General features: G+C 53.4%; 1 protein-coding gene across 1 annotated transcript in view; it reads right to left on the reverse strand.

Annotated features, from left to right (window-relative positions):
* Positions 1–7,207, reverse strand: part of MCPH1 (microcephalin 1) — a 139,458-nt gene extending 132,251 nt beyond the window's left edge. The window contains exons 1-3 of the mRNA XM_037063373.1: positions 6,637–7,207; positions 5,179–5,270; positions 2,679–2,797 (exon numbers count right to left, since the gene is read on the reverse strand). Coding sequence (XP_036919268.1) covers positions 2,679–2,797; positions 5,179–5,270; positions 6,637–6,745 — 320 coding nt within the window. The 5' untranslated portion in view covers positions 6,746–7,207. The remainder of the gene's footprint in view (positions 1–2,678; positions 2,798–5,178; positions 5,271–6,636) is intronic.
* Between the last annotated feature and the right edge of the window lie 3,609 nt (positions 7,208–10,816).

A 10,816-nucleotide genomic window follows, 5' to 3' on the forward strand; every position in this document is an offset into this window, starting at 1 on the left:
AACGTGATCGAAAGAAAATACCTGGCCGTGGCCCGGTGGCCCAAGAGCCACCAAAGGGGCTGCCCTGCGACTCCAGTCAGTCTGAGTTGGAGCGGCACGCACGCGGGTTTCTCCTCGGCCTCTGCACCACAGAACCTCCTCTGCGGGCTGGGCTCCTCCGCCAGCACGCAGACAGACCCTCACTTCCCGCATTTCTAGACCCCTGCCAGGTCTGCCCCAGCTTCTCCTCCCAGTTGCACAGTCCCAGCTTCTCCCTGAACCTCTCTGCTCCTGTCACTCCATCCAAACAGCTTGTCAAGACCCCAGGCTCTCCTTTGTCGTGCACTCCAGGGGTAACTGCCCAGACCTGGCTGTATGCATCCCGGATCGCTGCTCTCTCCTTGACAGTTTTCCTTCCCTGACTTCTAGACCCCCTCAGTGGTGTGCCCCCAGACCTCTCCCCGCCCTACCTCACTCACCAGGAGAACACTTCCAGACTCGAGCTTGAAATAGACCAACAGCTATAAAGTGAGGGTGTGATGGGTGCAGGCTGAGAGGCCCGAGGGACCCCCCCAGGCCTCACTTGGGGCTGGGAAAAGCAGCGGCTCAGGGACTGAGAGTTACCCTGCATGTCAGTAACAGCAGGTGGCTTCGTGGCCTGCGCAGAGCCAGGGAGAGGGGCGAGACTTGGACCATGAGGCAGCTCCCCGGCTACAGCGCCTGCAGGAGCTCGGACATGGTTCATGCCACGCTCAGAGCCAGACCTGCCAGGCCTGACGGTGGCCACCCAGAAAGGGAGAACACGGGAGGGCTGGCAGGTGTGCTGACGGTGGGAGGAGTCGGAAATGGGGTCACGGAGGAAGTTCCACACTGGGATTTAAACAAAAAGGTGGCCACCGAGTGGGACAGGCAGAGTGTGAGACCACGCGGGAAGACAAGGGATGAAAGGACTCTTGCCTACTGGCCATGAGGTGTCACGCAGTTTTGGATTAGGAACTGGAGATCGTGACTGTGGTGACACAGATGCTGGTGCCGGGAGCCGCAGGAGGCCTGCCAGCCGACATGGAGACTGGGAGGGAGTGGGAGGGACTGGGAAGAATGGGAGGAGCTGGAGCAGTGAGCTGCTGTGGACCTGGGTGTTTCCTCTCCTGGAAGGCCCCTCCGCCTGGCCTGAGCAGGCCCAGTAGGGAGGGCAGGGCGGACTGTGTGCCTGCGGGAGCGTCTTCGTTTCCACAGGGAGTGAGAGTCAATGGTAGAATTCGCCACCTTCTAAACCTGTACAACTTTCAGTTAGAACAGCTCCTCTCCTCCTCACCAAACTCTGGCACTGACAGCCACGATTCCTGCCAGCGGTGGCAGCTGCAAAGACGAACCACAGGACAAAAGACCCCGGAGTGCGGCTGCTTCTGCAACCAGGGCTCCTGCGTGCTGACCCCTGACCTCTCCGGGCGCCGCAGGCTCACACCCAGCCCCAGCCACCAGCCTGCCACCCCCACGTGGTGCCCAGGGCACACCCCAGACAGGCCCATTCAGACGGGCCCTCAGCCCCCCACATGGGCCATCGGAGCCTCCTCAGACTCAGTAAACGGCAAACCCTACCTTCTGGCTCCTTGGGCCAAAACCTGCCCACCGCCCGGCTCCTCCCTGCTCCCCAAACTTGCACCCACATCCTCAGGAAAGGCAGCCTGGCCCTCCCTCCAAACTACACCCTGAGTGTCCTTCACAGCCGCACTGGCCGCCCTGGCGTGGCCGCACCTCCAGCCCGGTCGCTCGGCTGCCTCGGCTGCTCTCCCCCCACCCCGCCCCAACTCCTGCCCTGGCCCGAGTTTTCTTCTAGGCCTCAGGGCCCACCAGAACCTGCGTCACCCGAGGCCCAGGATCTCTGTGGCCTCAACTTCCTGCCAAGCTGCCCCAACACTCCTGTCGTGGCCTCAACTGTGCCCCCCACTCCCCATTTCTTAAGAAGTCCTGACCCCCACACCTCAGAATGTGACTGCACACAGAAACGGGGCCTTTGGAGATGAGGTTGAGAGCAGTCGTGTGGGTGGGCCCGGCTCCATCCGGGCTCAGTGTTCATTCGTAAGCGATTAGGACACAGACACAGAGAGACCAGAGGAAGACAAGTCACCTGCCAGCCAGATAGAGGCCTCAAAGGAACCAACCCTGCCAGCACCCTGACCTTGGACTTCCAGCCTCCAGAACTGGGAGGAAGAAAGGTCTGCTGTGTGCGCCCCCCAGTCTGTGGGGCGTGGTGACGGCTGCCCCCGTGGGCAGGTGCCGTCAGTGTCACCGCATCTGCTCCCTGCTGTTCCCTGACCACACTGAGCACAGTGTCCCAGGGCCCACGTGCTCACTCCCACTCACAGGCTAGGGGTCCCACCGCCACCATCTCTCGGCTGGGGCAGCTGCGGCTTGAGGCTGTGAATGGTGGTCCAGGTTAGCAAGAGAGGAGAGATGGGAATCGAACAGTATCTGGTTCTGTGACCCATGCAAAATACATGGCCACACAGCACCCATACTAGATACTTAAGGAACAAAATTAGAGGCCCTGGCCAGGTGGTTCACAGGGTTAGAGCGTCGTCCTCCGGACACACTAGTCAGGGTTCCCCCTGCTGAATGTCAGTAAGTGGAACAATGAAACGACGTTTCTTTCTCTCTCTGTTGAATCAACTTAACACAGTGAGAGGGAAGCGACTTACTTTTCCACCCAGAGCACGGACACGAGCTTCACCCCCCTCTCCTGGGCCCTGTCCCAAGTGCGCTGGTACCCGTCTTTGAACACGACGTGAGTCACTTGTTTGTTGAAAGTTTTGGAAACCTGCAGATAAAGGGCAAAAAAGTTTTTTAAGTCAGTAGTTACTATTCGCACAGAATTTCGTTAAGTAAGTACAGGCAAGTGCCATTCAACAAGACGTGCACAAAACAAGCAACAAACCACGAGCCAACTGTGTCGCCCTACAAACAAGGACAACACAGGGCAGCACAGCGCGGGCTGGCGGCTGCTGGTGTGGAAGAGGTGCAACAGCCCAGGAGAGGTAACACTGGCTGAACGGGCCGTGCCGGCGTCACCTCTGCACACCCACCTCTGCCCCCCTGTCCGGCCCAGCCCTCATTCCAGGGCTGCAAAGTTGGCTAACGTTAAAAAAAAGGGTAATTATTATTCACCACGTTAACAGAGTAACAACCATTATGATCACCGCAATATACGTGTACAACACTTTTGGTAAAATTAAGTTTATTCGTGAGGATGGTTCTTAGTAAATGAGGATCTCAGAGTCAGGACAAAGTACATCAGGGGAAATGCTAAAGGCTTTCCTCCAACAAGAGGGAGCAGACAAGGGTGCTCGACGTCTCCACGCTACTCACTGGCCTCCCCCGTACAGTACGCGAAGGAAAAGAGACAGAAGGTGCTGGGATGAGAAAAACCAAAACTGTCCTGTGCACATACGATTCGACCGGGTACGTCTGTAAAGCCCCCAAACACCACAGGATCCATGAATGAGTTGGGAACTTTCCTGGACACACAGGCACCACCTGCTTTACAGACCAGCGGCAGTTACAACCAGGGGAAAGCACAGAACGTTATTGAAATACACTTTAAAACCAAAACCAACAAAGGGACGTATCACGTTCATAGGCTGGAAAGCTCCATTTTGTAAAAATGTCATCAGCTCTCTCTACACTGATCTACTGTTACTGACCCAACCCCACTCAGAACCCCCCAAAGTCCTGTGCTATAAACTGACAAACTGACTGTGAGATGTGTTTCGAAAGGAGAAAGGCCAAAAACGGCCAGAACACTTGGAAGAACAGAAGAGAAGACAATGCAAATTTGTTCCGAAGGGCAGCCAGGACAGAGAGGGTTGTCATTAAGCAGAACTCAGACACTGAACCCCAGTTACCTGACCAGTGGCAAAGGGAATACTGTGGAGCCTGGCTCACGGACAATCTTTTCAAGGGTGTTGAGCGCAATGAATACTCCCATGGAAAAAATGAAATTATTTCATACCACATACGAAAACCAATTCCAGATACACTACAAATCTAAAAGTGAAAGGCAAAATGATAAAACTTCCAGAAATAACAGAGGAGGAAAACCTTCAGAACCTCAGTGTAGGACCAGATGTGTTTAAACCGGACACACAACAAAAAAACCTCCCCCAAAGGGAAAACTGGGTCAAATCCTCCCCAAGCCCCTGCCACAAACACACTTTGTTAACTGCTGAACTCCCTGGGAGCTGTTTGCAGTGACCATTTCTGTTCCCGGCACCTCACCTGTCACCAAAAGACACAACTGAGAAGAGAAGACAAGCCAGAGCAACAGAGAACCCGACCTCAGTCTGCAGGGCTCAGGGGTTCCTGGGTCTGGTCCCTGCCCTCAGCCGGCCCCCTGCAGCTGTGCCAGGCTCAACAGTGACCCTCAGTCTCAGACCGACCTGCACTTGCCAGGCTCAGCTTTTCTGAAGAGTCTGCAGCCTTTTAAAAGTCCCTCCCTCGACCTCCAGACCTGTTTTTCAGGTTCTGGCATCCTTCTTGACCTCTGTCCCTAGGCCCAGCCCCCCCCCCCCACCCTGTTATCAGCTTCAGAAACACTAAATGGGGTCCACCTTCAGCACTTCTCCTTCCAGCGCCTGCGCCCTGGCTTCTTGACCCCCACAGTAAGGTTTCCAGCCTGGACTATAAGTCCCAGACTGGCACACCTAAATGGCTGTCAGATGTTTCCAGTGCCCAGCTTCCCAGCCTTTCCCCTAAACACCTCTTCCTTCCCTTCATTCCTCATTTGATCAACAGCAGCTGCAGCCCAGTAACCAGGGGCAGGACGCACACCGTCATCTCGAGCTCGCCTTCCTCAGAAGCACAAGCCCAACCGTCCTATAAGCCCTCCTATAAACCCTCCTGGGCCGAATCCTTCCATCTGTGGATTTCTTCTGTTTTCTCCTGCCTCTTACCCACCGTCTTCTTTCCCCTTCATGTTCTAAGTAATAACACCCCAAGTAAGAAAATATAACTATATCTCATTATGCACCAGAGGACTATCAAAATGTAGTGATGTTGAGACGCATTCTTAACTAACATGTAGCAATAGTGAGAAGGATTTCTTAGCTGACATGAAGCAATGGTGAGATGAATTCTTACGTGCAGCAATGGTAAATTGAATTTCTTACTCACATGTAGCAAATAGTAAAATGAATCTCTTACCTTTGCCCCCATCTCCACAAGTTGATTTGTAAATGTCTTTGAATAATTTTCGGTTCCATTGGCTGACCACACTTCAACATAAGCCACCACATCTAAAAAGGAACAAGGTATTAACATTTTAAACATACTGAAACCTCAGCATCCTTCCTCCAAAGATTTCAATACAGTTTTCTCTTGTTATATTTACATTAAAAAATAAATTTAAATTTTCTTCCATTACAAGCTCATTCAAAAGGGCATTAGTGCTATCATGGTTCTTAAAATCTCAAAGAACAACTGTATTCATGCACACATCACGGTTTACATTACTTACACTCAAAGCTCTTCCCAAATTCCTAAACCAGGCTTAACTTTCCTAAGGCAAGAGTCTGTTTCCTGAAAAAGGACCTGACAATAAATACACACTCCAGGCTTTGAGAGTCCACCACTCAGAGCTCCAAAGCAAAGACAGCCAAGACAGCAGTTAAGGAGTGAGCTCGGCTGTGTTCCGATAAAGCTTCACAGACAACAAAGTTAGAACTTGTTACATTTTGCACTTGCCATTCTTCTTCCGGAGTTTTCTCCACCACTCTCCCCAACCATTCATAAAAGTGAAACAATCACGGCTGGCAGGTCCTACAAAAAAGGCAGCAGGCGGGACGGGGAGAGGGGGACACAGCCCGCAGACCCCTGATCCCACCTTTCTCCCAAAACCTAATTCATTAAAGGAATCTCCAGGTGTGCCACTCTAACTAATTGTGAACAAAGCAAAAAGAAAGGCAGGTTAATTTAACAAAACAGTAACACTGAAAAAGCAGCCACACCTGACTGGAGTTTCCGTAAAGCCTTGGTCTCCTCTTTCGGCTTGAAGGTCTGTACCCCAGCCTCCGCCCCGCGCCCCCCGCCCAACACCAACTCTGGAGGCTGCCCTGCTCCGCAGCAACTCCCGGCGCCCAGGTGCGTACCCTGACCTCGGAGCAGGCTCCGGTGCTCGGGTCACCCCTGCGCCGACTAGCTGTGGGGTGGGGGGAGTCCCTGCATGCTCCGTACCTCGGTTTCCCCACCCACGAAGCGAAGTAAACCAGAGCTGCCGGGGCTATTCAAGTTAAGATAGTATTAATCAAGCCTTTAGCACAGTTCCTGGACACAGTTCCTCAATGAGGGGTCGCTGCTGTTGTCATAACAGCACACAGGGACTCGAACGCGGCAGAGAATCTGCTTTCTTTTCCTAATTCCACAATTAACGCCCCGCCCCAGGAGTCACCCGGCCGTGCAACGGCGCTGGGACCTGGGAGAGAGCCGACGATCAACTACTCCCCGGCCCAGGTGGCGCGGCCGCAGTCCCGGACTCGGGGACAGACCCCACACTCCACATGGAGCTAGACTAACTTCCGGCGATCCGATGACCCCCGCTGCGCGCCCCACCAGCCCTGCCCCCCGCCCGTCCCGCACGTGCTCCCAGGGAGAACCTGCTCTCACCTTTCAGAACCGAGCCCCGCGGGCTCCCGGGCTCCGCCATGAGTAGCGAAGGGAACCCCACTACCGCGCCGAGCGGGACTCCGCACACCCGCCGGGCGGCACCGAGCATGCGCAGGGCCGGCGCGCCGCTCCCTTCCACCCCGCGAGGATCTGCTCTCCGTGTTTTCCCGGCCGCCGGAGGCGGAGCCGCGTCGACTCTCGGGCGGCCGGCGGAGAGGGGGCGGTTCCTGCGCGGACGCAGACTCGGACCCGCCCTCCGCGGACAGGGGTCCGCGTCCTGCCCCGCGAGGCCTGCTCTCTGTTCTGTGGACCGTTACGAGGACGAACGGCCCTAAGATCCGAGCTGAGCCCTTCAGTCCCCATAGTAGACTTAGAAGCTCTCGGCGCCTCACCAGGGCTCACCTGGGAGCGGGGCAAGGAAGGGCGCGGACGTCTCGAGGGGACCTTAGAGCAGAACTGCTCCGAATCCCCGTCACTCGCGCGCCCCGCGCTCCCGAGCGCCGCCCTGTCGTCCGCGCGCGGAATGGCCGCTCCGAGGGAGACCCGGGAGGTTGACGTGGGCGGGGACCCCAGACCGTGGGTCCGCTGAGGGGCTCTGCCAGTCGTCCTCCCTGGAGCTCTGCAGCTCGCAAATCCCGGAGCAGACTCTAGTTGGCCGGACTGGGCGAGCCTCGCGCTCCGGAGCTGCCCGGGCCTCGCTCCGCTCTTGGGGTCCCGGCTTCAAACCTCCCGCCCGCGGAGCCCCGCCCACGCCGGGCAGGGCGCAGGCTCAGGCCCCGCCCCGAGACCGCGCGCGCGCGCGCCCGCCTGGAGCGCTCACCGGGCGGTCTGCTGGGTGGGTCTGCTTGTGGGTCCGCAGACGTTCTTGGTGTGACGGGTCTGAGACCCAGGGTCGGTTAAAGGAGCGGTACCGTCTGTACTCAAGAATGAACCCAAACGTGTGACGACGCTCATTTCCAATGCGTTCAGCCCCATCTTAGTGTCTCCCTTGGAGTGCAGACTCCTTTCCCAGCTCAGGGGAAAAGGCGACCTTCAGAGTAAAGGGGGCCCTTATAACCTAGTGGTCAAAAGTCCAGGCCAGAGAACAGACTGACAGTTGTCAGAGGGGTCGGGGTACCGGAGCTGGACGAAAAATGGGGAGGAATAAGGCAAAAAGAAAAACTCATAGACGACAGTAGGGTGATGTGGGTGGGGGGAGGTAGCAGAGGGTGAAAGGGGGTTAAGGAGACTTGACCTGGGGGGGCGAACACACAACACAGTTCACAGATGACGTGTTATAGAAGTGTACACTTGAAGCTTATATTAACCAATGTCACCCCCATAAATTCAATAATTAAAAATGTACAAGAAGAAGAGGGAGGAGGAGGAGGGGAAGAAGGAAGAAGAAATGAGAATGAACTGGATCTGGTTGGGAGGCTTGTCTCCAGAAAGCTCACAGCCGCTCTCCGCTGAGACACAGAGGAGTTTCTGAAACTCCGGGAGCTTCCTTTTCCCACGGGGGGCCCTGAACAGCAGCACAGAGGATCGCTCACGCTCATGGAGCACACGTTACAGGCTTTGGGTGTGTTGTCAGAGTTAATCCTACCCAGCTGGTGAGTGTACTGAAATTTGCAAAGCACTTACATATGTTTCTCTGCCCAGATTCCCACTAAAATTCTGTTATTCTAGAGGTATTTCTCATGGTAACCTGGAGACTAACAGTGGCCGCCCCCTCAAGGGGGCTTTCTCTTACTCTATATTTTGTATCATTTGATGCTCACAACAGACATTACGTAGCAAATGTGATTTTAAACATTGTAAATACAACTTATGTAAATACATACGTGTGATCTTATTCATGTTAAACAACACGAACTGAGCCGAACAAATTTTAAAGGTTAATCCGCTTTTTGACAGATTCATGAATCAGGCAGCGTCCCGCCCAGCAAGGAGAAAGGAGCTCCAGAAACGGAAAGGGTTTAAAAGCATAGAGGGGGTGGGACAAGGAAACCAATTTTTTTAAAGGATTATTTCAGGCAAGGTCACCTTCCTTTGGGGAACAATTGGGACTGGTAGGAGGATTAGTTCATTGATGCCGACCAGGAAATTCCAGACTTGCTGCCTAAAATTCCAATCCTGGGGAAGGCTGGAACTGTAATTAAGTTAAGTATTAAGCCTTGGTTTGCAGAAGTGGGACTTAGCGCAAATGACTGCGTTTTTGGCCTGTTGTTTCTTTTTAGCCGTGAACCAGAAACGTGGCTACCCTGACAAGCCTGTCAAATGCAGAACTGAAAGTAACGCACAGGATATTTTCATCATAAAAAATTCCCAGCTGGGCAGGTTATGATGGGAAGCCACGTCCTAAAGCCTACAAGGTAGATTAACCTTTACTCTGAGCAAGCTCTGTCCATTGTTTTTGTATGGCTAGAATGACATGTTTAAAATTTCAGAATGGTCATTTCCTTAGACCTCCAGAGATGAACACCCCTGGTACCCAGGAGAGATGACCCCAATATTGCTTGTTGTTACCTTTACCTGCATACCTCTGTAAATTATATGCTAAATGTGAAGTATCCTGCACCCACCAATATAAAAAAATATGTATCTATCCGTTTTCATCCAATGCTAGAGATTTCCCTGCTTTATTTTCTCCTGCCTCCTTAATCTACTACTAATGGGTTTCGTTATCTTCCTCACACCTTTTTTCTCCGAATGTGTTGGGGACTGCTCTGCCTGGTTTCAGGAATTGTAACCCTAACCCCCCGCCCCTGCCGTGGCTAAGGCTGTGAGTGACCTCTGGAATGCAAGCCACAGGAGACAAAACTTGTCTCTGGTAGCAAATGCTGCCTCAGTTTCCTTTCTGCCCCCAAAGCATGGTTGAAAGTCCTTGAGGGGTAAGTCTCCTCAGAGCAGGAAGCAACCTAAGCCAGACTCTACCACTTGGGAGGCCATCATGGATGGACTTGTGGGGGGGGGCGGCTACAAAAAAGAGTGAGCAATGGACTAATGCCTCCCAGCCATGTGATATAGCCCTGGTTCCCGAGTCCTCTGGGAGAAGCACTTCCTGGCTCTAATCCCCTTAAGCCTGAATACTTGATGGGGAGGGGTGCGGCTCCTTGCCTTGCTAGAGCATGAAGCGGGGCAGGGGTGGGGCGTGGAATCTGGCGTCCCAAAGAATTTCTGAAAAACCTGTGAAATCTACTCTGCTAAGAGTGCTTTCATTCATATGTTAAGGGTCCTAGAGGAAATGAGTATGTCTCCCAAAGTTTCTGCAACTCTCTTCCTGACAGACTCTGACTCAGACTCTGAAGCCCTCAGATTTCTTTGAAATGTTATCTACTGCCCTGGCTAGTGTAGCTCAGTGAATTGAGCATGGGCCTGTGAACCAAAGGATCATGGTTCGATTCCCAGTCAGGGCACATGCCTGGGTTGCAGGCCAGTTCCCAGCAGGGGACCCAGGAGAGGCAACCATACATTGATATTCTCTCCCTCTCTCCTTCCCTTCCCCTCTAAAGATAAATAAATAAAAATCTTAAAAAAAAAGAAATGCTATCTACTGTTTGGTCCTTGCCACCCTGTATTCCTGTGTATTACAACCCAATAAAAGCCCCTGGAGGCGGAGGCTCAACGCCTTTTTCCCCTGGAGAAACTGGCCACTGCTCAAGGCCTTTTTCCTCTGGGAAACTGGCCACCTCTTCTCCCCAAGCAGATCATGTCTGAGCCATGTTTACTTTCATCTGGCGGACTGAGGGATGTGTGGGAAAAGTCACACCCACTCGAATGTGTGAAAGACACTGCAAAACCCTTATTTTTTCTAGAGCATTTTCTTAATCCTTCAAGATTTTGCTTCTGAGACCAGCCCCTAAACTTTGTCTAAGTAAATGTGTTAAACTTTCCTTTAGGTTTGAAATTTCCTCTGTGGACGTAACAATACACATAAGTCATCAGGTTCAAGGGTGGTTCCCTGATGAGAGCAAACTAACACAGCCGATGGTGCCTGCTGGAACTGGAATGCAAAGGGGAAATTTGCACAGACGTGCCCACAGGGAGAACGTCATGTGAAGGTAACTGGAGTTACGCGGCCACGTACCAAGGAGCTATCAGAAGTGGGAGAGACACCTGACTCAGCTCCTTCCCTTGAGCCTTCGAACGGGATACAGCCCTGCCGACACCTGGACTCAAATTCCTGTTCCTGAGAATG

Source organism: Sturnira hondurensis, unplaced genomic scaffold, assembly GCF_014824575.4.
Source record: "Sturnira hondurensis isolate 20B ecotype Veracruz unplaced genomic scaffold, ASM1482457v3 Scaffold0014436, whole genome shotgun sequence".
Taxonomy (NCBI): domain Eukaryota; kingdom Metazoa; phylum Chordata; class Mammalia; order Chiroptera; family Phyllostomidae; genus Sturnira; species Sturnira hondurensis.